The sequence below is a fragment of the Carassius auratus genome, chromosome 6 (genome assembly GCF_003368295.1).
Source record: "Carassius auratus strain Wakin chromosome 6, ASM336829v1, whole genome shotgun sequence".
Taxonomy (NCBI): Eukaryota; Metazoa; Chordata; class Actinopteri; order Cypriniformes; family Cyprinidae; genus Carassius; species Carassius auratus.
In genome coordinates this window covers 11,560,620-11,587,554 of record NC_039248.1, presented here as the reverse complement: position 1 = coordinate 11,587,554, position 26,935 = coordinate 11,560,620, and the positions used below count along the sequence as shown (strand labels likewise).

At 35.9% G+C, this 26,935-nt stretch overlaps 1 protein-coding gene across 3 annotated transcripts in view; it reads right to left on the bottom strand.

Moving 5' to 3' along the window:
• LOC113096436 (contactin-4-like) overlaps positions 1-26,935 on the bottom strand; it is a 120,104-nt gene that overhangs the window by 49,443 nt on the left and 43,726 nt on the right. For all 3 annotated transcript variants that reach the window (XM_026261833.1, XM_026261821.1, XM_026261826.1), the window contains exons 5-8: positions 17,918-18,013; positions 3,659-3,862; positions 1,580-1,682; positions 1,312-1,496 (exon numbers count right to left, since the gene is read on the bottom strand). In XM_026261833.1, coding sequence (XP_026117618.1) covers positions 1,312-1,496; positions 1,580-1,682; positions 3,659-3,862; positions 17,918-18,013 — 588 coding nt within the window. The remainder of the gene's footprint in view (positions 1-1,311; positions 1,497-1,579; positions 1,683-3,658; positions 3,863-17,917; positions 18,014-26,935) is intronic.

The following is a 26,935-nucleotide window of genomic DNA, read 5'->3' as shown; positions in this document are numbered from 1 at the left end:
TTATTTTATAATTTTTTTTTTTACCAAGGATGTCACCAATCACTGTTTCTACAAAAATTAACAAAAATTCTTATTTAAGCAGCACAACCATTTTCAACTATTATAACGTTAAGAAATGTTACTTGGACACCAAATCATAGAATATTAGAATGATTTTTGAAGTCGCACGCGACACTGAAGGCTGGAGTAATGGCTGTTGAAAATTCAGCTTTAGTATAACAGGAATAAATTGTATTTTAAAATATACTGAAATAGAAAATTTATTTTAAATTCTAATAACATTTAAAAATATTACTGACCAAATAAATGCAGCCTTCGTTGGTACTAGAGACTTCTTTCAAAAACCTTTACAAATTTTATTGACTCCAAACTTCTGAACAGTAAGAAACTTTAAATATTTATTAAAATTTATGACATAGTATTTTTCACTAAACGAACACAAGAATAGTAGTATTTAATTTGTATTTTGTAAGATTTTACAAAAATTGTTAAACAAAAAATTTTAACAGGACAAAAGATGATTAACTTATATTAAATTTTGAACTCATTAGCAGAAATGAGTTTATATAAGTAACTCTAACACTGCTATTGCTATGAACTGTTTTGAATGACCTCACTCATAGTTGCTAGGCTATGTAGTTGTTTAGGTAAAACGAGCCTTGACTCCTGTCCTTAATGCAAGCCTATGGCATTTATCATGCATCAGGGGAAAACTATAAATCCGATTCCTTACAAAATAATAGCTTCTCCTTATATGGCCTTCTCATTTCATGTATCATTCAAGACCATAACACAAACAAGCAATCTCCACTAAGCTTTTATTTCTGAACATCTTCAGTTGGGTCCAGAGTCTCCAAATATGCTTTAAAATCAACAAATATTTATTGATAAAAAAACAAAAACAAATCAGAAGTCATCAAAGATCCATACGCTGCTCTGCTGAGTGTTTTCCTGACATATGTGCCCCTTATCTAAGTATAGTAAATTTAACAGCTTTGATCTGGAGTCAAATTGGATCCCAATCACAGTGCCATCTGGTAGAACGGAACACACACATACACAAACAGAAGGTCAGGCTCAAGGTCACCCTCTCATCTTTTTAATCTGGATAAAAATATTAGAGACATCGCGACCGGGAGGCTTTAATCATTTTGATGCACTGTTAAAGCACAACATCCGGCCTTAAGTTGATTTTCTGCTGGGCAGGGTTGATGACTGGAAAGGCAGAGCCCTGCATCATGTCCGTCACTTCAATGGACGTGACATGTGGCTTTCGCTGTTCAAATATTCATGCATTTCAAGACAACTTACCAAAGAAAGACAGCTTTCCCTGCACAGAGTTTCTTCCTTTGGTGTTCTCCGCCACACATTCGTACGTGCCCGCATCTTCTTGCTGGAAGTAAGGGATTTCCATCACACCGCTGGTTTTCCTTACATCCACTTTACGAGTGAATGGGACTCCGTCCACGCGATGCCAACTTATGGACGGTACTGGACTAAGATGCAAACACAAACACAATAAGTAATTCAAAGACTGATTACATTCTCTTTCTACTGAGGACATCTTTGTAATACTTACTTCCCCAGTGCAAAACATTCCAGACGCACGGTTGAACCTTTAGCCACTTGAACAATCTCTGGAAACTGCACTTCAATCTTTGGCTCATATTCTCCCATTACACCTATAAAAAAGAAAATCGCAATTATTTCCAAAAAAAGATATCAATTACTCCAACTTGCAGAAGCAATTGCATGATTTTCCCTTTCATTATTATTGCATGATTTATTTTCTAGCTTCTGAAAGGCTTTTGGGATAGCAGGGAGCCCGGATATCTCCCTCTGTGTTTTTGTGAGGTGTGCTATCGGACTCCGCGACTAAGCTGTCTGAGGGACTCAAAGAGATGCTTATCTGTAATGTCTAACGCTGGCCGTTTATGTCAGCACTGCCAAATGGGAAGGGTTGAAGAGAGGCAATCATCCCAGGTAGAAAGAAATGTACAATGGGGTTTGAAATTGTGCCTGGAGATCACACTGTGACAGTAGCCATCGATCGGATCATGTTGGTCATACACCATCGAGAGAAACATCAGCTTTTTAGACAACATGTTTTACACCATAATTTAGGGAAGGCATCATATGGGTCTTAGTCAGATGGACCCTAAAAATAAATAAATATAAAACTATAGTTTCCCTTTATGAGGTCCAAATGTTGTCTTGTTTGAATTGTGTTATATATGTACTGTACATATCCTGAATATGAATTGCTAAGTTTGGGGGCACTACGATTTTTTAATGCTTTTCCGATTCAAATATAGTAAAAGCAGTAATATTGTGACATCATTCTAGAATGCTGATTTGCTGCTCAAAAACATTATCAATGTTGAAAACAGCTGTTCTGCGTGACATTTTTTAAGCTCTACTGGGTCTGAGAGTAACAAAATTTCAATTTTCTTTGTATGTATGTGCTGTAAATGTGGAAGAATTGACAATAAAGCAGACTTGACTTGACTTTTGGAAATCGTGACAAATTTTTTACATATATTAGTTCTGTCACTAAAACAAATCTGTCATATGTGTATACCTGGGCATATGTGCATATACCTGGCAATAAAGCTCATTCTGATTCTGATATTTTAATGAACAGAAAGTTCAATAGAACAGCATTTATTTGTGAACGTCAATTTTTTAGAACAGTGTAGAAGTCTTAATTTAAGTCTTCACTGCTTAAGAAATGTGTTAATTTCTCTCTTTAAAAACTTGCTGACCCCAAACCTTTTAATGGTATACAGTATATACAAAAGTCTTAAGTCGATTCCAGATGTTCAAATAGTTGTATCTCGGCCAAATATTGTCATATCCTAACAAACCTTACATCAATTGAAAGCTTTGAATTAAACTTTTACTAACATATTCATCACATATCCTGGATAAATTGCATAAAAGAATAAACACTGAACCAACTAAAGCAATACATTTGTCAGCGGTTAATTAATGCCTATTGTGAAAACAAAAAGACATGTATTACTTATAAATCTCAAATATGACACCAATTAAAGCTACTTTTTCGAATATAAAATATAAAGTCTAGGTGGAGGAAAGGCAAAAATAAGAATATTATTAGGATAATTGTTTAATTGCTTAATTACTCAATTGCGTATGTCTATCATAATTCACTCTTTAAAACTACAACGGTTGATTAGTTACAAAAACACTTTTTTCTTTCAAATCAATCACAGAAAAATAAAATAAATCACAGAAAAACCATTACCTCTCAAAGAAAACACTGAGTGGTTTGAAAGAAGTTTATTTTATGCTATCAGTCAGATAAATTAGATTCCGTTTGTCTGTTAGGATATTTGACAATTTATTTTTATCACCCTTGAACATGAGTGTGATCAAATTGTAAATCCACAGAGAAGCAACAATTAGATCAGCCTAAGACAAATGACCTTTCAGTGTGAGGGCCTTTGATAATGCCAGCCTAGAGGCACCCAAACATGCTGCCACAGCATCTTAAAATTTGCAGAGAAACAGCTTATTAACCTTTGAATAAATTGTGTATTCTTCATATATTTCACATCTTTTTTAGATCTTTAAAGTTACAGAATTCCATAATGCATATAGGGGTATATATCGAGATATCAACAAGCATCCTCACCGTCATTGCGCAGTATTAGAGGAGTAGGCGGCCCTTGGACGCGTGTCTTGGTGACAGTATTGGTCACAACACAGGTGTAGTTGCCCACATCAGATGGCTCAACTTTAGCGATGTATAGATTCCCAGTCTCCTGGGACACGAATCGGCGAGAATCTTGCTTCACGAATGATGGGTACTCATTAAAAATCCAGGAGAACGTCAAAGCTGTTAGTGGAAAAAGGAAAGATGGAGAAAAGACTGTCAAAAATCACACATGAGTGGAAAGAGGTCACTCTACTGCCCGGAAAATACATTTGCATAAACATAACTAGAGTACACGGTGACATTTCCTCTCTCAGCAGAGCCTAAATGGCATATGTGGGCTCTGCTCATGAATCTTGCGCCTCCCTAGAGTTACTAAATTAGCATTGGGGCTACATGCTAGGGTGAAAATTAATCAGCCTGAGGAGGGTTGTGTGGCTTAGGGGGTGAAAATTAATGACAGAAAGGATAACCAGTGCCCTATGATTAGTTGGCCTCTAGTCAAGTGGGAGAGTGGTCGTATGTAACCAATGTTCAAAAACCAGAGCACTATTCTTTGACATTGGTCAGTTAATGGATAATTAGGCGACACGTAATGAGCTAATCACACTGGATTTCATTAAAGAAAATAGTTTTTTGTTGGCAACAACAAATATATCTTAACGTAAAAGTGTGGAAAGAAAACAGATATATGGAAATATCCTCAAATGTCCAACTATCGTAATTGGGCAAATCTCCCAAAAACTGTCAAAAAATGTCCTTGTTCCGCTCAAATGATACGAACCCTATTTTTAGGACTACTGATATTATTTTCATTACAATCCATTTCTTAATAGCCCACTATAATCTGAACAGTACATATTGTTAATGACAAATGACAAAAACTGTAAATTGTAAAATAAAAGTAAAGTATAGAACATACTTGAAATTTAAGTATAAATCACATTTATACTATTTATTCTAGGTCTGTTGTACTTAGTTCACTGCAATTAAAAATATTTTATTTTCAGAAAAAATGACTTTCATTTGATATTTATAATTTAAGGTAATTTATCTGAATATATACTTATTTAATTTTATTCTATTTTATTTGTAGCTCAATGGAAATAGTAATGCAGTAATTTCCAGCTACGTAGTTTCCACACACTATCTAAACACACTATCACGGTCTCAACTCTGAGAGGAGTGCTGTTGACCAGACTTTGAAGATGTAGCATCCTCATTTGGCTGTTCCTCTCCACGAAATGTCAGCATACACTTAATGTCACATCTGTCAATGGTTGGTTCCTCTACTAGCACAGAAAAACATTTTCAAACCTGACCTCCAGGAGTTACAATTGTTTCACCTTTTGCTGATTCAATTACCCACAATGCCTGTCATTCTCCAATTTCCACCGTCAAGTATGAGCCACAAAAAGAGCAAGGTGAACCACAATTTTTTTCTATTATCCATACATGAATCAAAACAATAAAGGACATTTTCCTTTCAGAGGAAGCGCTTTCTGATAATAATTCAACTGCTGACTCTTTATTTGAAATTGCTAGAATAGTACATTTTTGTAATTGGAGAAAGGCTCTAAACTAAAAGGAGTGCTTTTATAATGGCTTTGCATAAGTCAAAATCTAATTGCAGCTCAAAACAGCAATAAAGAAATCAGCTGTCAATCTAATAAGCAGCTAACCGCATCTGTGGAAGAACAATGCACTGAAGCATTAATAAACCAATGTGCATTTCCTGTCACAAGCCTCCTTCATGTTTCTGTGGCTCATACCTACATCTTATTCAACCAAACCACTCCGAGGTTAGACATGTTGGCATGTGAGCTTTCCATTTGCACCATCAATGCTAAATCCATTTGCAGTACATTGTAATGTTCTACTTGGCCAAGGCTGTTGGCTCCCCGGCAGCGCATTTAATCGACAGGCACATAGTATCTCCCCGGCTTAGCCCAATCAAACCCACTCACTCGTTAGCTAATTAAACAAAACAGTCTTGGAGGATTCCCGCCTGAGTCCTGGTCATTTATCACAGTTTGATCTGATCCATAGCTGTGGGCTTCAGCTAGCTTGCGCACAGAAGGGGCTTGAGCGGCTTGGTTTTCCCACCCATGAACCCTAAGCGCTAAGCTAACATCATGCAGGTAACATACAACTGTAATATAAGGAAGTATTTTTATAAAAAAAAAAAAAAAGATGAGCAAGACTTTCAGAAATATGCAATGGTCAAGCGTAAGTACTTAAACTCTTAGTTTTAATTAAATGTTTAAGTGCTAATAAACAGGAAAATTGACAATGAGGCAAGCAAGATGTAAACAAAACGCTAAAGTTAGCTGTAAGTCAGTGCTAGCTAACATGCCAGCTTGAAGTTATTTTGATATTTCTTTTTTAAATCTTTTTTTTATGCTAGTGCTGTGCTTTGAAAATGTCTGATAAGTCGCTTACTAGGAATATAATACCTGCAAGCAGACATCTGGTGCTCAGGATGAGCTGAAAAACGTAATGTGATTTTGTGCTATCGCACATGGCAAAACAGGATCTGCTTTCTGACTTAAATCCTGCCATCCATGCATTCAATCAATCATTCTTTACAATGTTGAATTTTTTATTAATTTCGAAGGTAAAAACTTCAAATGCTAACCCACTACTGCTGCAGGCGTAATGCTGCTTAAAAAAAAAAAAAAAAAAAAAAAAAAAAAAAAAAAGCATAGAAAGGTCATATACGATTGCTCAAAAGCTGTTGTTGCAACACTACCACAACCCAAAGGATTTCTTCCCTCAATTATTCAAACCCTTAGATTTATGTTTTTCATTTGGTTTGATATCAAGGTCTTAAAAGAAATCAACTTGTACATAATGCAACAAAATGAGAAAACCCAAGCAGATAAAATCTAACATCAAAGTTTTCACATTTTCCCCCTGATATGAAACCTTTCCTGATAAAGCACTTGGTTCTCAGCTGGGCTCTTACCCCAAAAATAAGAGATTTAAGAAAAACATTATAAATGTTACATAGAATCTTCCATACAGTATGTGAAATGTTCAAAGTTCACTCTGAAATTTGATGTGTAAGAAGCCAAGACTCTTCACTTTGAAGGGTCCCCAGAGGGGACTGTCAGATGCTGACAAAACTCAGTTTGCATTATACCAAGAATGCTGGGGTTGCAGAAAGTCAGCAGAGAAGTCAACATAAAATGAAAAGGGAAAAAATAGACGTATAAGATTTGTGCAAATTGTACGGACATGTGGGGAGTATTAAGGAAGATGAAGGAAACAAATTTTTGCTTTCTAAGGGCAGGTCTGTTGTACAAAACTGCAGATTTTTCATGGTGGGGTTAACAACTACTGCACAAATATTTTTACTTATTTATTTATTTTTACAGCTTATGCATATATATATATATATATATACAGTAATATTAAATATGATATATATTAAATGTGATATTACCCGATTGTTTGAACAATGGAAGATGGGGTCAGGACAGATGGGAAAACATTCTTATTAATGCTTTTGTACATTTGCATGCCATTAACTGGACATGATAATGGACAGTATAATCTGGCTCAAAGTCAAATGATCTAATGTGCTTACGCAAGCACTACTGATGTGTGACAGCACTGGAACTGCAATTAGAAAATAGATGTTTTAGACTTTAGGCTAGGTCATAGTCTGTCTGACAACAATCCCTCTCTTTCCAGTTTGCATCAGCCATGGAATCCTGTGGAAAACTACTGGTGTAGGAAGCATTTAAAATAAAACTCACCATCATATTTCATTTCATAAGAAAACATTATTACACTAGTGAAGAAACAGAGAGAAAGACATATCTGCAGACAAAATAAACCATCTATCACCACAAACTCCAGTCTCAGTTCCAATCAAAGAGACCCATTCATTATTTTTACGCTCTGTCATGCCGCAAGCAGGAAATAAAGCTTTATGAAAAGATGCACATATCTGCCTCTTAATCGTGCATTATCGATGCAAATGCTCTTGATGAATTTTAATAGCATCACAGCTGCCTGATCATCGCCTGTTAATAATACATGTGAGACTTGTTGTGACAACATTATGCATATTTAATCATTGTGTCCGGGATTACACAAGCTTACCGCGTTGCAAATATATACAAAAGGTAATTGATTAATTATTAAGTAAATGAATAAATCATAAAAACAACAGTGATCAAACAATAAAGGTTGTTTCCAGTTTGTAAACGAGGACTTTTTTAAAGGGATAGTTCACCCAAAAATGAAAATTCTGTCATTTACTCACCCTCAAATTGGTCCAAACCTGAATAAATTAGTTTTTTCTGTTAAACACAAGAGGATGTTTTGAAGAATGCTGGTAACCAAACAGTTTACGATTCCATAGTATCCCCCCACCCCTCAAACTATGGAAGTCAATACCTTCTGTCAACTGTTCGGTTTTCATTTTTGGATGAACTATACATTTAAGCACCAATAGCTATACACTTCAAAAAATATATCAATCACCATCTTGCCTATAAAAATGATAATTACTAGCAGAATTACAATCAAGTTTAAATATACATACAGTATACTACCAGTCAAATGTTTGCAAATATGATTATTATTTGATCAAAAATATAGTAAAACAGTAATATATATATATATTCAGATGTTAAAGGAACACTCCACTATTTTTGAAAATAGGCTCACTTTACAACTCAGTTGAGTTTTACCATTTTCGAATACATTCAGCCGATCTCCGAGTCTGGCGGTAGCACTTTAGCTATAGCTTAGCATAGATAATTGAATCTGATTAGACCATTAGCATTTCTCTCAAAAATGACCAAAGAGTTTAGATATTTGTCCTATTTAAAACTTGACTCTTCTGTAGTTACATCATGTTAAAAGACTGACGGAAAATTAAAAGTTGCAAACTTTGCTGCCGTACCATGGGTGCAGCAGGCGTAATGATATTACGCAACACCTGAAAATAGTCCACAGCCAACTTCCAATAGTAGCCTATTTTCAGGCACTGTGTAATATCATTGCGCCTGCTGCACCTGTGGTATGGCAGCAAAGTTCCTTGATCATTACACCGGAATGAGAGTATAGTTCCTAGACATATCAGTATAACTTCACTGCCAGGTAAGTGAAATGATATTATCTTGCTGTTGAAGTTTTCTGACTACAAGCAACCAAAAAGCCATTTTAAAGTGGTTAAGCAAATAATAATAATAATCGGCAGGGATCGCCAGACCAATACAATTAGTGTACATTCTCTATTTTAAAACCCACGAGCCGCCACTGCATTTATGTCCTCCTTAGAGAGAAACTATCCACTGTATGGACTGTCACCGAGTGCAACGTTTACCGTCCGGTCGTTTGTTGACAGTCACTGTAAGAACCGAGAAGACAGAACTTGAAAGAGTGAGATAAATCAGAAAACAGCAGCATTCTGAGAAGCTCTTTGCTTAAGGCCTCCAGAATATCACATCTTCTTTTCTCCTAACAGGACCAGACAGAGTGCACATGCTCTGTGCTCTCACTGCTGCACGACTCCGGGGCAGATGCCATCATGCCCATTGTTAGCGGCAGAGCAGAAAAGAAGTGATTTCAGCGTTCGCTACACCTGAAAGGACCGATCTCCATTAGCAAATGGAGGTCAGCTGCATTAGATTCCCACACTAAATATAGTTATTGAGTAACACGGAGAATAAGGCTGAATGACTTGGACGGCGTCTGAATTCAGAGAGGCTTGGAGGCTGAGGTGGAGGTAGCAGCCGTTCAAGTGCTTGTGCATGACTGATCCGACCTGACTTCGGCAGCACAGAAGGCTCAATTTGGGTCTACGTTTCACATTCCGGGGCACTTCTGCAGTCAACCATGCACACAAACATTTACTCATACCCATAATGCCAAATCCGGCAATGAGGAATACACAGAAGAGAAAAGAGACCTGACAGCTCCGATGAGATGCAACCTCTAAGTTTCTCAGGTACTCCGTGCTTTATGGACATGCAAGGGCATTGGATGATAAAACAAGGAATGGAGGACAAAAGACAAAGAGATGACACCTTGTTGAGTTTTTGCGGTGAATCTAAAATAGCCAGAAGCCAAGAGCTGGTCTATTATTATTATTATCATCTCTCCATTAACACAAATACATTGTCCTTGGCTTGACTGCTAACTTGTGTCTCACACACAAGATATCATGCAAAGGAAGCATAGCACTATACTATTGCTCATATTTAGGCTTAGAAAAAGAACTAAATTAACAGTCACCAGTTGCATGGTTTAAATTGAGTTCAAAAATAAACAAACTGGCTTCTACTGAAAACATCTGGGACATCTCATGCGTCGTCTAACAGTGACAAAAATACATACATAAATAAATAAATATAATCAGGGTTATGCAGGGTGTTTTTTTCACTCTATCCAGCGTGTGATAGCGAATATATTAAATAATCCTCATATTAAACCACCAAAATGAAAATACTGTAACACATACTGCTTGTGTGAGAAAACGCCTAACGGTGAATTGTGTGTATATATGTGTAAAAATCTGTAAAAAAAAATAAAAAATAAAAAAATAAAATTCTCACATTAAACCACCAAAATGAAAATAACATGTACAAACTCGCAATATGTCTTCATGCTTTGCGACAGGTGGTGTTTCACAAGAAAACCATGAGTTCAGGAAAACTGCATCATCTTGAATCAGAAAGTCAAATAATTACATTGCTTCAAAGTACCACTTTAATTATAAAAATAAATAAAATGATTAAAAAAAATTCTCAAAAATAAAATAAAAAGGAACAAAATCTAAATCAGCTAAATAAAGCTAAATAATTGCAGTAAGCAAGTAGGGACAAAACATCATTAGATTTTCAATTATTAAAACAATAATAAAATGCTAAAAATAAAATTAATTTTAAATGTAAAACAAATTAAATTAAAATAAACCTAACAATGCTGTAAAAAGTGTTGAAGGAGGGAAAAACATAATTGTATATTTAATTCTAAAATAATAATAATAATAATAATAATAATAATAATAAAATTCAGTAAGCACCCAACTAACAAGAGAATAGTGTCTATCAAGAACATTCTACCTACCAAGTGCAACCTGCAAAAATCTTGTTTTTATTAATAAGCTGTTGAACTAGTCAATATTCCACAATCAGGGTCCAATGCAATAGATGTAAACGGTTTAAATACAATGTTGTTTGGTGACTGCTTTAAGAGATTTGATTTACAGACATAATGCAAGGCAGACGGCGCTAAACACAGCTCCTGAATCCTAGGAGCCTAGCACATAATCAGTTGTTTTGTTGTTGGGAATGAGTGGCAGTGTATTCCTGCAGGGCTGAGTTTATTCCCACAGGATTGTGTACGGGTGAGGAAGTGTGTGTGTGGGGGGCGGGTGTTTGTCAGCAGGAAGCCTTGGGGACGTCATAATGTGTGACTGGTGTCCAATGGAGAGGGACACACTGTTTGCTGACACCTAGACAGCAAGGAGAGACGGGGGGCGGCTTAAAGCTGTTGAAACATTTTAAGCCTTTCTGACACGCCACTAAAGCTTCATGCAAGCTTTTATTTGCTATCATTTAAACAAATGAAGTAAATACTTAACATACTATATCAGATACTAAAATAAGTCTCTCACCAATGGAGTTTAGGTTCCTTGCCGCTGTCGTCTCTGGCTTGCTTAGTTGGGGACACTTATTTTCCAGCGATTTCATAGACTTGATTGCACAGAAACTATTTAAACTGAACTGAGCTGGATGATGACATCACTGAATTCAATAGCCGCTTTTCCACTGTCGGGCCAGTGCGAGCCAGGGCTTAAAACGGGCCAGGCGGGGCTAATAGCCTCGGGCCAGTAGCACTGAGGCCAGAATAGCACACCGTTTCCACAGTCAGGCCTGAAGCTCCGCTGCGGGTCACTAAAACATGCCCTTTACACGCCTCTCAGGAACAACATCATGCAACCCCATCATTTCACCAACAAAGAGAAGTTATTAGAAAACCAATAAGAAATAAATCACTGGAACATGCGCGATCAAAAAAAGAACATGATAACAGCTTCCTTTTGTTTGCATGCTTTGTTAAATATTTAAATTCAAAAGCATCAAAGTTTTACTATACCAGATAAAATGTGTTTAATGTATACACGATTGTGATAGAGAATAAGAAGCTGACGTCTGATTTCTTCAAATGGTCACATTTACTATGTTTACTATGGTAACGTTAAAAACGTTGTGCATGGTCTTTTGCATCGCTTATATTTCTGCCTGTTTAGTGATTATAATCTCAACTTATTATAAAAACTTTTTAATACTGGTGTTAAAGCTGTTCATAATCTTTCTGAAATGATCCACGGTGCTGACGCTCTCCAGACGCGGGGAAACTCCTCTTTGTTCATAACCCCTCCTCTAGCCCCAGCTGGCCCGCTTTGGCCCAAGGTTTTCGTTGGGCCAAAAAAACCTGGCCGTTGGTCCCAAGGAAGCCCAGATGAGGCACGATCAAGCCCCGGAAGTGACAGAGGAAATGCGACTGGCCCTGGCACGCACTAGCACGCCTGCTTTAAGCTCGACAGTGGAAACACGGCTATTGATGAACTGCCTTTAACTGAAAATTGAGTGTGTACTATTGTAATTTTGCATTACTGACACACTATTTTCCTATTTAATACTCCAAAGCTGCTTTGACAATCTGTATTGTTAAAAGTTTTACTGTATATAAATAAAGGTGACATGACTTGACTATAAGCAGGATAAATTGTATAATACTAGTGTAATGCTGTTCGTAAGATGGGAAGAAGGAGGCAGGAACCGCTGAACATTTAAACAAAAACTGTAATAATAAAATAGACAAAACACAGTGCGACAGCCCCTCGCGGATGACTACCGCGCATAAAACAAAACCAAAACACAAAATAAAACTCAGGCCTGGTCCTCTCTCGTCCTTCACTGTCGTAGCTCCTCTTATTATCCTTCCGGAGCTCCTCCATGGGACTCGAGACCGGTGAGTGGTGCAGGTGTCGCTCACTTCCAACTACTCCACCGGCCTTGACCCATTCCCACGGCTCTCGGCCCCGCCCCACTCATCACAACTAGTAATCACACCTAAAATATTTTTTACTTGCCAAAATATTGCAAAACTCTTGTAGACATTGAAGGTGGGCTCTTTTGACATGGGACAGTAAGCAAGCACCTACCTACCATCCAGAACACGCTAGCAACCAAACAGAAACATGACAATGTAAGAAAATAGTTTTGCTATGTCAATAGTTAAGCTATGACAAGTCAAAGTTTTGGTGACCACACACAGTACCTGAAATATAAACTTTCCAGAGCAACTGTCAGGGAAACTTTGACAACTTTGGATTCAAATGCTGGAGAACACGATCATTAGGTTTAATACAAACATGTGGAATTAATGTAGTCAAAAGAGGATGTACCAAATTATTGAGTTTTAAATACAATTGAAAATACAGTCAACTTAACTTTTCACTCAAATTGTTAGTATAATTATTAGTGGGAAAACATTAAATAGAGGACTTATCACTAAAGTTTATACATAAATGTTAGCCTAATTTGCTGGGGAAAAGGCAGTGACATGCTATTTGTCAATTCTGATTTGCATAACTGAAACACATACAGTTACCAAGCCATTTGCTTCTCATATAGCATAGGCTGATTTTGAACACTCTGAATAGCGTTGTATCAGACTTTAATTAATATATTCACAGCATGTCCAGATGTTAAGTAGAGGGGGTATGATGAAATACCCTGTGAATGATGACTTAATAAGCCCCATAATGCATGGTGCCAGATTGCATCTCATTTATTCACCGATCATACACGTATAGAATCTTATGAGTTCTCCTTGAGCGTAATCAACAATAAAAAGAGCTTCGTGGCATTTTTAAAAGTTCATAAAAGAGTGTATTTTGTCACTGTAATTTACAACTGCTAACAAAAAAATAATAAGATGGTGTGTATGTATATATAAGTACGTACATACATATATAGAAACACACACACACACACACACATACATAACACATATATACAGTAATAATTGTAAATAATTTTAAACAGAATAATTGCTATTATTTATATAATTATTTTCTTATTGAACAAAAACTTTGTGTTTATTTTTGGTTTAGAAAGCAATACTTTATATTGGACAAGATGAATAAAATACTGAGGAAGATCTTAATTTTTAGCAATGCATGCAACATTTAACATTTTCTTATTCTATCCATTTTCTTTTTATTTATTATATTATTTAAAAGCCCTTGCTATGTGTACTGCATTAAGCTTACTGAGACTTGTTATAGGACTTGTATATCATTGCTGTTATGTTGATTTTGACTGCTTCCATTGTCCTCATTTATAAGACGCTTTGGATAAAAGTGAAGAGAGAATGCAATTATTGTTTAAACCCATATTTAACAGCTCTCCAAGACAGGCCAAGCCAGTTCATGTGCCCTTCAACCTATTGCTATCAAGCAACCTAAACACAACTTATGCACTTTGACTATGATCTACCAAACAATTAGCTCTCAACCTCATGAGAGATCCTTAGACTTAACCAAGCAAAAAAACAGATAATGTGCAAGAGATCATCTGCTTCCATTTCATAGTCTGAGTCACAAGCTTACACATGTATACACACTTGGGAGGTTTGGCACGCTAATGCATGCTCACACTGTTGCACGTGGCCAAACATCTTAAGGCGTTTGTATTGGAGTAGCGTAAGAGCCAGCTCATAGTTTCTCCTCCAATCACACCCCAATCCTCTCTTCTCGCCTTCTCCCTCGCCAGTGGATCATATACAGCTCAATCAGCATGTGAGAGTGCATCCCCGCGCGGCATAAGGAAACAGGGGGCCAGCTGTCTTCTCTGCCTTATGCTTCCCATGACAGTTGCTCTGGCAGGCAGGACCCTGCTCCTGACGAGAGGTTCTCTGCAGCATATGAGTCCTCAAAGCTGTAGCCAGTCATTCAGGCCCTGAGTGCAGAAGGTAATGAATAGTACTATGCTGCGATATTCATTCGTTACTGCGCCACCCACTGACTATGCCAAGTTTGACTGCGGAGGATGCTTGGGGGAGAAAAAGATGGATAGCATAAATGATCAACGTCATCATCAGCTGTAACAGGAAGTCACTTTTTCCAAAGCAGACAAGAACTGGAGACACACGTCTTTGAATTGTATCGATGTCGAAATACTACAGCATTAATTATTTATGACTAAACGCTTTTTTTATGAGCGTTTCTGGACCTATTACAGCTTTGATTTGTGTGAGCACTGAATCAGTCCAGCTGTACAGCACTTTTATAGTCTCTAATAGGGCTGTCAAAACTTCAATTTTCAATACCAGGATACTGAATACACGCTTATTCATATTTGAATAATGATTTATATCCATTACAACAATTTATATGAACTAAGTACTATTATAGTATTATTAGTTTTAAACGTTTAATTCATAATCCAAAATATTATTAAAATAACAGTTTTCTATTTTAATATATTATGCAGCCATTACTCCAAAGTTTAGTGCCACATCATCCTTCAGAAATCATTCTAATGTTGATTTGCTGCTCAAGAAACATTTCTTATTATCATCAATGTTGGAAACATTCATGTAAGCATCATATCTTTGTGGAAACCATGCAAAAAAAAAATTATTTGAACAGAGAGTTCAAATTAAGAGTATTTATCTGTAATAGCAAATCTTTTTAAGCATTATTAATGTCTTTACTGTCACTTTTGATGCATCCTTGCAGAAATTATTATTTTAATTAAATAAAAGATACTACTTATCCTGAACTTGAAAGGCAATGTACATAAATAAATATTATTAATTAATTAAATTAAGAGAACAGAATGCAGCCTTCAAGCATTTGCCAAATAAGAATTTACATTAATTATTTAACATATTTCTAAATGGTAAAGACATTTTTTTTTTTATGAAACAAGAAATCAGATAAACTTGAGCAGATACATGGTTTTTCAAAGTGTTCAAATGTTAGTCAGACAAAGTGAAGGCACCAAATGTAGTCATTACTTGTTACTACTAATAATGCAGGAAGACAGGTATTTTTACATTTATTAATATTTTAGTACCAACTTAGTACCTTGGTATTTTTTACCACCTCTAGCCTCCAAAATACTCATGAAATATTCAGCCAAACTCTTACAGTTATTATTTTTTTCTTTTTAAAGTTAACAGAGGAAGTCTTGCTTCCTTTGACAGAGCTTTTCCTTCCACGGTGCCACAGAGACAAGGACATGATAAAAGTTAACATACAAAGGCTTCCTTCTGTTTAAATCCAGACACGTTATACTTGCAGTGAATAACAGTTCCTTTTCAGACAGTCTCGTACTCCTGTACTCTATGTTTCCTCCTTCCACGAGTCAAAGATAAATCACGCTCCAACACCAAAATGAATTTTCGCCTAATTTATGAGGAAAGCTGCAAGGAAGCTTTGGCAAACCAATTAGCAGCCACACAGTCAGGAAAACACTTGCCAAATCCAACAAAGACAAGAAGTTCCTAAACTTCAGAGAATTTGTGAACGGATATCAAAGACCAAACAATAAAAATAAATAAATACGGTATCTGCAGAAAACAGATACTGTTAAGAGTTTTTTTTGTTGCTGTTGTTGTTTGTTAACCAGCCTCTATGAATGGGGAATACTAATATTACGGTTACACAATGACCGATGAATTGGCGAGATCCCAATTTGTCGGTCATTACCGACATGACGTCTCTGAGGGATACATCCATAACCGAGAAGTAACTTCAACCATTTTACTACAAGGAAACGCTTTAAAACGGCTAAAAATGACTCACTTCAATTTCTTCAACAAGACAACTGCACATTTTTCTAGCGAATGACTTAATGACATACTTCTAACTCTTAGACAAAGAAACAATCAACATCTGTGAATAAAATCCCAACTAACATCACCATTAACACATACCATAATTATCTAAATAAATGGCTTGTCAGGAAAAAAATATGAATTATACCATTTGTAACTAGCTGGAAGAGTCTTTGTCTAATCTGATCTCTTTGTTGCTTTGCCACTTCCTGTAGCTGCCAAATTTGGAAAGCAGACCCCGTTGAATGTGACACAGCCCACTCATCTGCTGCATTTCAGCACAGATTCTAACAGTTAGTTCTGGACACCCAATTTGATTTGATTTACTGATTTTTTTATTAATTGATTTCATCCTAAAACATCTCAATGCAGGCTTTACTAACATATAATCTTCAAATTGTTAGCTCTACCCACCCTGTAGAGCTTGATGCTAATCACTTTGATATCAGAGTCTTTTCTTTTTCTAGTTTGTGTAATACCTGTGTGCCGTGCCATTGTTTAAAATCAAACTTATCATGAAGCTCCTCCATGCAGAATTTAAAGATGGTCTCACTTAGAATTTTTAAGTTGAATTAGCAACAAAACTTAAATAATTAGACAATTACTACATATAGAGCATATTTAAGAAGTATGAGGGAAATGACATATACTGTAAACATATGGGGCATATTTAAATATGATATAAATGTATTTTTGGATGCTGTTCAATCATTTCTTTCTTTTTTTTTTTTTTGGAAACTCCCACTTCACAACGTTAATTAGCTCAAATAACAAAAGTACGAATGCTTTGGATCCATGGCGCCCTTCAAAAAGGCCACTGTGAAAAAGCACCTATTCTGCAATAAACGCTAACAAAGCACTTCTTCTAACAAGCAACACTGTTGGCGCCATTAATAAGCAGTTAAATCACACGCAGCTGGATTAATTGATAGAGGCCATCAAAGTGATGGCAGAGTTAATGAACATTTCACGGTGGAGGTAGAGTCGGGAGATTCCGCAGAGAAATACAGGGGAGGAGCTGCCCAGCATGGATGAAATGTTAGATGCTACAGGGTCTTTGTGTAACTCAGGAAGAGAGCGATCAAGATTTATGGCTTTCTGACCCGCCTGGTCTAGGGAAGGATGCTGCTTGACGCTACAGGGAGGCAGGTGAGGGTGGAAGTGGGTTTGCACACAAACAGCTCAGTCTCCGGAGGGTGACTGGGCTTGCCTACACATGCTGTCAGAGAATTGAGAGATGCTGATGGGATTATATGATCCACAGATTGGACAACCGAGTGCTGAGAGACTGCTGGAAGACCTCTCCTCTGGAAAAATGAGGTGTAAATGAAATATGAACGAGCTACAAGTAGTACTGACCTCCAGAGTGAGGGGGCGGCCCGCAGAGAAGCACAACTCCTTGTCCTTCCCGGACAGACACAGAACTCCGCTTGTGGGTTTTGAAGTTTTCCAAATCTGAAAAAAAGAAGAGAAAACAGAGAAAAGCATTACACTTATGCTAATATAGACTGTAGATTCATGAAAATATATGCAGCAAATTCAATGTGATTTGTATTTTATTTCTAAAAAACTATTTTACGCTACAATCAGTGAGCCACACAAAGTTAAAGCCTTGGAGGAGTGTCTATACCGATGTGGTAAATAGCCTTCAGCTGGACTGGAGGCTAAATCACCTCCCATTGCGAGAGTTTGAGCCTCTTGCTGACTCAGACTAGAATAAACGGGCAAAAAATGTTCGGGATGAAAGATAAATTCAAAAAGATGGGGCCAAAGAGACTGGGAGAATGTCTAGCACATATTACTGACATTCATGACATCCTGCTGTGTTTTGAATGTTATAGTGCTACTGGATATTTCTTTCTCATGCAATACTCCACCACAATGCTTTGCTGCAGTACGTGTTGCTAAGGTGTTGAAAGTGGATTTTAGTGCATTGCCATTCAGTTGCTAGGGTATTCAAGGTGGTTACAAAGGCACTTTAAAGCAAGTCATTTCACTCTGTGGACATTTTGCTAACGTCCCCCAGACAGCTACTTCAATATAAAAAAAATTTACCTAACGCAGTAAAAAAACAGCAATGTTTATTCTCTTTCACAATATTACAGTGGCAGATTATCAATTAATAAATAATATGTTCCAAAGTGTTCCAAAAGTGTTCCAAAACCAAAGTGTTACTGTTGCTCAGTGGTAGAACACTTTGTTAGCAGTGCAAAAGGTTGTGGGTTTAATTCCCAGGGAACACACATACTGGTAAAAAACTATTGCCTGAATTGATGTTGCTTTGGATAAAATTGTCTCCTAAATGCATTAAAGTAACAAAGATTTAGTTTCAAGCATTTTATCTCCTTAAAAAACACTTACGTACCATAGTCAATGATTTGTAAACTAATACATGTTTGCATCACATAACCAGCTTCACATGTATGACTTTTCTGATGTAGTAAACTTGCTCAGTAGCCCACCTGGTAAACCACTTCTCTTGTGAAACGAAGAAACACAAGTCATGATAAAAGCTCAAAAACTTGTAGAAGCAAGGTAAAATGGCAGTGTGTTTTTATCCCAAGTTCACTTTGGGTTTGGTTTAGTCTCTATGATGTTATTTCCGAATATGCAGTAGAGCATTAACTTTTTAGTGCCACTCATGGGACATTTCACAATTCGTACAACAACCAATTTAATAAAACATTACAGATTCACATTTCTCAGTTTTGGATAAAACTGAATTTGCGAACTTCACTGGACATGTTGTGAAAAGACTATGGCAACGTAATACTGCTTTGCAATAATGTCTCCACTGACACAATTTTTTTCCCCAACCAACGGAACCTCTCTTTTGTTTGTGTGTGTGTGTGTTTCAGTGTTTTTTTATCAATGTAATGAAATTCAATACTTTCCCAGATATTTTGGACAAAAACAATGTATCAAATAATGTCTGTAGCAAAAACGCTGTGGTCCAAGCTTAACATTCAGGCCTAGTTTTTCATTTAATTATATATTATGATTATTATTATTATTTTTAAGGATTTCCTTACTAAATATTGCATTGTGTTTAAAAGTTCACTGAAAGACCATCAAATCTACAATCACCAGCAATTTTATTTGACAACATTTAACATATTTGGAGTAAAGATAAGGACAAAGTCAATGGGTCCCTCCAAACAGAAGAGCGCTCTTGCCCAATTGGGGTGGTGTTTTGCTAAGCGTGAGCCACACATGAGTGCTTTTAATGGCTCCTGCAGTTATCAGGCCCCCTCTGAGTTGTATTCATCACAAATCGTGCTGGCAACCATTACAAAGCAGTTCCAAAAAACGCATCAGAAACTGAATTTCCTTTCCTTTGAAACTAATTTAGATTTGACAATTGACGGAAAACAATAACAAGCCACAACAGCTTCCTGCTTCTCCCTTGCGCAATTGTTGCCTAAAATCATTGGGAAAGGTAATTCGTACAGGCAGATCGAATGCATGGATGGCCGCCTTGTAAAGTCTCAGGTGGGAACTTTTGAAATGTGCTTCGTTACAGGGTCCTTTATTGTTTTTCAGAAACAAAAATGAACAATTAGATGATAAGCCTAGGCAACTGACTAGACACTGGGGTTAGTTGTAACACAGGGAAGTTTATGCTAGTTTTCTTTAGTACTGCTTTTATATGTTGGTTTCAAACCATTTTGTAAATTCTTTCCAAATAAAAACAACCTGAATTATTAAGACAACAAACATAATTAAGGACTACTGGATTGAGAAAAGCTGTCACATTTATATATAAGCAGGTCATCATATGTGAGAAAATGATATAATTTCTAATACCTAAGGGCCTTTTTTGTATGACTTCATAATTATTTAAATGTTTAATATGAGCTGAAAAGCCTACAATAGTTTATTCAGTGTCAGGTTCTCAGTGTGACAGCTTACCACATGTAATGTGACAACATGCCCGACTTTATAATAATAAAATAGCACGTCTTTGCTGAAATGTGTCTTTTTAAAGAATGTGTCTATCCAGAAACTGTCTTTCAGTACTAAACCTACAGTACCATGAGAAATATTCACTGGATTAAAAAGTGTGAAAACATACGCACTGAAAAAAAGAGGAAATTGAGAGACTTCATGAATTAATTTGCTTAATTCCCATACCTAAAACCCACCACTAAATTCCGCTCTCAACATGACTGGAATAATCTTGAAATTATTTGATGTTAAATCACTGAAGAGAGTTTTAATGGCATTCCTGTTGCACTTCAAGGATCAAAAATATAGATGCTGATGTAAAAAAAAAAAAAAAAAAAAAAAAAATTCTGCGAGACCAGCACGCTTTTGAATTGGAAAGAGTGAAGTCAGCTTTGTGAGCCCCCGCTGTCATCTTCCTCAAAGGGATTCTGCAGTCGCTCAGCTGAAAAGTACATCAAAGTTCAGAGACCCCTTTACTTGAGTGACTCACATTGAAGAACACCTCACAACTGGCCTCATCTAACAACATCATTACCATGAGCTCTTATATAGGTCGGTATAAGTCTCAAGCCACATGCTAATGCTGACATTTAATGGCACACATTGCACAAATCAGAAGAATTAACCCACATTAACCTCGTCTCCAATGATCCTGGTTCTGTGGTGTCACCTGGAGCACTCATGCAGAGATGAACTGGCTAAATCAATGCTAAATCTTCCTCACTTCCCCCTATAAACACAGACCAGCGATTGGTTCTGCTTCGGGGCTAGATTTAAATGCAAAATTATGGCACTCGGTGGTTTATGAAGATGACTAAAAGGTCAGCTTGAATGTGTCATGTTGGCTAGAGGACAAGTCTATTAGGGGGCTTTGGCTAATTATTCCTTAAAACATAAATTTCCTTCTAACCCTGGGAGTCAGCGACAATTTGAAATACTGGTCTTCTATTAGGAAAAGCAATTCCTGTGCATTTTTCACAGATTAATATGTGACTTTGTGGTAAAGGCTCAAACACCTCTGCAATGAGCAATCTGTAATGAAGGAGTAATTTATGTAATTGCTTTTTCGCTGGGACAGAAAATCCACATCAGTGAGCTGCTGAAACCAAGCTGGCTATTTTTTTTTTTTTTTTACGGATGATGGTGAACGGGTAAGAAATGACACTAAATTATGTTGAAATTCACACTTATTTTAGTAACTGGTACAACTTACTGTGTTTTTAAAATTGCCACTTTGTGCGAAAAAAAACAAACAAAAAACTTACATGTGGTTAAAATAAAATAAAAAATTAAATAAACATAAAAATATGTATCAGGACAGCTGGGCCTTTTTCCCTAAAGCCCACCGAATGCTCAGCTTCCAAAGGCAACTGAAATGAATTCAAGTCACAGATGTGTCATGAATTGTATGAAGCTTATTGACAGACTGATAATACTTGTAATACTTGCAGGCTAATTACCCGTATGAATGTCAGGGCATGGCTGGGAATGAGGCATGCAAATTATTCATCATTTGTTCATATTAATGTGACACAATGTACTAGTCTTTGTTTTGGAAGGCAATTACAAAAAAATCAGTATTCAGTATTTGTTCGTGAAAAACGGGCTTTACAGTGAATTCAGTCAAATAGAGTCCTTCTGTCATTACTACACTGGCAGATGGACAGACAAAAGAAAAAAAGATGTTTTAAAAAAAAGCTTTTATAAGATTCTACCTTCATAAACCGTTAAAAGAATAAAATAATTGGTTATTCTTATTGAATATGAATATTAAATCAATACAATTTATTTGAATGAATATGCATCAGTGCACACCAATATAATATATTTTTACTACAATTTTTAACTTTAGTAATATTTACAGTAAGTTAAGTCTACACATTACCCAAACTTCAAGGAAAATCCTGGCAGTAGTGCCTGGATTGTGGCCAATAAGCAAACCAAACAGCGAGCGCTTGAGCACTCATGATTATAACCCTATTGGATTCGATCTAGACATGACGGGAAGGCAACAAAGGGCTGGACTGCCACTTTCATGTCAATGAAACACAGGATGTTAGATAAAAGACTAACAGAAGCCATACAATTGAGAGCCTGCAAGAACAAAGTGGACAAACACATTCAACATCTAAGGTACTGAATTAATTTGAGGCAGGAAAAAAAGAAAAGAATGTCTTTTGGGGTATATTTTGGATAGAGATAAAAGCCGGAGTGATTTGGAGAGGGGACATATGGTCTTCCGCAGTGAGAGTGGGGCGCACCAGGTTTGATCGCAGCCGGTTTACCTTTATCGGGCTACTGACAATCCCAATCCTGATGTCAATATAGTTTTTTTGTCTGCCTTTTATTTTTGGGAAGGTTACAAGTGGTGCTCCGCGCTCCATAAACACACACCGAAAAGAGCAAAGAGACTATTGTTGTTTAAAGTACTCAGCAGGCTGTTTCCTTCAGGATAGCACACAGCTGAGGTTTTTCAAAAAGAAAGTGAAATAGACAGAAAGGAAGAGGGGTACTTAAATGCTTCTTTTAATATACACAGCTGAATCCATTCACTTTTTTATTTCCCCTGAAGAAACATGGCATAAAAGCATCCGGCACCAGCCACTCACATGAAGGCATGACTTTGAAAAGAATACACGCACACGCATGCTCATAAACATTTGGGGCTGGGGGGATCCAGATGGTATTCATTTAAACAGTTCAGACAATGCAGTGTTATGAAATAAAAATGTGGTAAATACGCATTTAACACTTACAGGGATTCTCTAAATCAGTGCTTGTCAACTGGTTTGGCTTCAGGACACAAATTTTACACTAAACATCAGGTAGAAGCCAAATTGTTTTGAACTGTTTAAAATCAGATGTAGACATTTACATTTAAGTATAATTTAAAATGTAGAATAAATGACAAAAAAATAATTAGCAATAAATAAACTGTGTCCAAAAAACAGCTTGCATTGGAAATAAAAATAAATCAAACTTTTAAAATGTCAAAATACCCTTGATACACCATAGAAATTCTTATTTTCCCAAAACAGCAGCAGTTTAATTCCCAGTTCAGTCATGGTGTTAGTGTCAAACTGTTACTATATTCCAATGGGGAATGTCTATTTTTTTTATTTATAAAAACTTTGGGAATTTATTTAATCTCTAATAACTAACAGCATGTGTTTTTACCTGAATGACAGGCATGCATTTTGGACTGAGAAACAAGACATGGTGCTGCCATGACGCAATGTCCCATGAGCACTTTTCCGATTCTGCAATTCATAACGGTTCGAAATGAAGAAAAACGACACCACTGAAGAACTTCCAGCTATGTAAAACCGATCTGATGGGAGGTAGAGTAATCTAAATGAACCTGACTATCAAGAGCCGCCACCGTGGGCGATTTGTAAATGCCAGCATAACTTATCATGGTCCTAGTGAGCTGTCGTGTCTTTATAAAGACTGGTGATACACGCGACCCACCCTCCACAGGAAGGAGATATAATCCTCAAATCAGACTGGCAAAGGAACTCCAGCTGTTTCTCACTGTCAATTGGGACTGAATAAAAAGAAATCCCTCAGATGCTTGATTACCAGCTCTTCCTCTCTCCCTCTTTATTAGCTGTCACATTTGTACCCCTGTGAATATTTCTCAGGGTAGGTTTAATTTTGAAAGTCAATTTCTGTACAGACACATACCTTGAAATCTGAGCTACAAAGCTCAAGCTATTAAACCATTACTGGTCAGGAAAAATGATATTTGTATCTGTAGTTCATTTAACGTGTTTAAACCAGCAGTGGTGCATGTTGACACAATTCAATTATTCTTGGGAAAAACACCAGTATTACTACAGTATCTACACCATACCTGAACTAAAAGTTATCATATAAAAAAATATCGCAGTACAAAGGTGTAGAAACAATTTGCACTTACAAAAATGGCAAGCAAATCTCACGTTAGAAAAAACAAACAAACAAAACAACCCCCTCCCCCGCAAATAACACTGATTTAAACGTAAGCTTGAAATACAAAGAAATAGTATTTTCTTCTTAAACACATTCACATATTCTGTTTAATTTACAACCTTTTACAACATTATTTGTCCATGTATTGTCGACTATTTAATGAATTCATAATAATTATGTAATGCAAACGATTAATAAAAACAAAAATGTTAAAGGCACCACAAAAAATATCAAACCACTGTTTCAGCCAATGAAATGTCAATTTGCCTCAATATAAATACATTGAACCCAGTTTAGACTTCATTATATAGAGTTTGCATTGCTTTAATGTATGACGCTATGATTTAGTGAATTTCTGCTTTTCCTCGAAAGAAAATTATAGTACATTCACAAAAACAAGACTAATTTTTTTTTTCTTCGAAACTAGACGTTCTAAACTACTGCTATAGAAAGAAATAAAAAAAGCATTTGTGCAATCAGACTCCAAACCTCACTATTTCTGAGATTCCGAGCCCTTCTGACAACTAGATCTGGTATCTTGACTATATATAGTATGTAATGTCTTCAGTATTCACTGACCCATCAAATAACATCAGCTGAACTGCAAAATATTCTTTCAACCTGTCACCACAATGTTCAACATGTTGTTAACTCTGCAGATACGCAGTTTAATTTCTTACAAAGTCAAAAAGAACTTCAATTGTTATTGCCCATTAAGAGCGAGGTCTTTTTCAGGACCCAAATATGAAAATGAGAAGATGGTACATATGTGAAATACGATTAAGACGCAGCACACAGCCTTCTCTATCAGTGGCATTTTAATTAAAACATCCTGCAATTCCCCAGAATGCAATTACTGCTTTAGGGATTGGTGCATCGACACTGACAATTTTTCTCATTTCCTATGCATCTACTGACAACCCTTTCAATATCTGCCTAATTCATCCAGTCCTATTCAGAGAGAATGAAAAAAGGAACATTTTATCACATCCAAAGAAAGTCTCTTTTATAACCTGTACTTTTGATCATTTGAAATCACACAAAGGCAACATACAAGCTTACACCAAAGTAATCATAAATGTATTTTCACACATTAAGTGATTTTCAACAGTCATTTATTTGAAAAGAAAAGGCAGAGGTGTTTAGAGACAAATACATTATAAGAGACGCAAACTACTTCATGAGCCACCTATTCTTTCCCAAGCTGACAGAAAGCTGCTAAATGTCTGCATGAATTAAATCCAGTCTTGTGCAAATTGTATTATACAAAAGACAAATAAATCTCATGAAATGGCTTCATTCATGTTGTTTTCCTTTCTGTGTTAATGTTTTTCTTAATGAAGCAGGATTTAAAAAACTGACAAAGGGACTCATTTTAAAAGTAAAGCCATTTTCCCCCATATAGACATGTTTTTAATCATAACATCAGTGTATTAATGTATTAACAAAACCACTCTAAGTCAAAATTTAAGGTTAAGGAATGATCTATACTTACTGTATTTAGAAACCAGAAGTGTGGTTTCAAATGTATTTTAAAAAGTGTATAATTGACAAATTTGGTATCATAAACTATATAACCCATAATCCTCTAACATATTTTTCAGAGAATTTCGCAGAGAATAGTAAGAGCAAATGCCGTAGCTGAGTTAGTCTATCAATACTCTGAAACCATGGACAATTCTGTATATATATATATATTTTAATTAGTGCTTTCAAATGATTAATCGTGATTAATCACATCCAAAATGTTTGTTTACATAATATATGTATGTGTACTGTGTATATTTATTATGTATATATAAATACACTTACATACAGTAAATGGTTTTAAAATATTTATATACATAAATACATAAATGTATATACAAATAAATATAAAAATACATTTATGTATTTATATTATTATATTTGATATTATATATTATATATTAATAAATGTAACAACATATTTTTTCAAAAATATATAAATTTGTATATAAACGTTTGTATTTATATATACATAATAAATATACACAATATATACACATTTATTATGTAAGCATTTGTTTTGGATGCGATTAATCACAATTAATTGTTTGACAGCACAAATTTTAATATTTGGCAGAAAAATGTAAACACATAACTAGTAGTCATTTATAAATATAAATATTATAAATATTTATATATTATTTTGTATTCAATTACGTAAATCACAACTCTTTATGAGATGGATAGTATACTTCCATGAAAAACGTCAAGCAAAATGCTTAGCTTTTTTAGAGAAAATCTTTGATGTACCTTTGAGTATAAGAGGAGTCGCATATAATTGACCTCAAAGCTTATACATATAAACCAGCAGCCACAAACCTCCAATTTTCAGCATTTTCCTTAATCTCCTTTACAGCATTAAAACATTCGATGAAGTTGGAAATGGGACTTCTTGACTTCACCTTTATGTGTTCACAAGCACAATCTGGTCGCCTACAAATTCTCCAG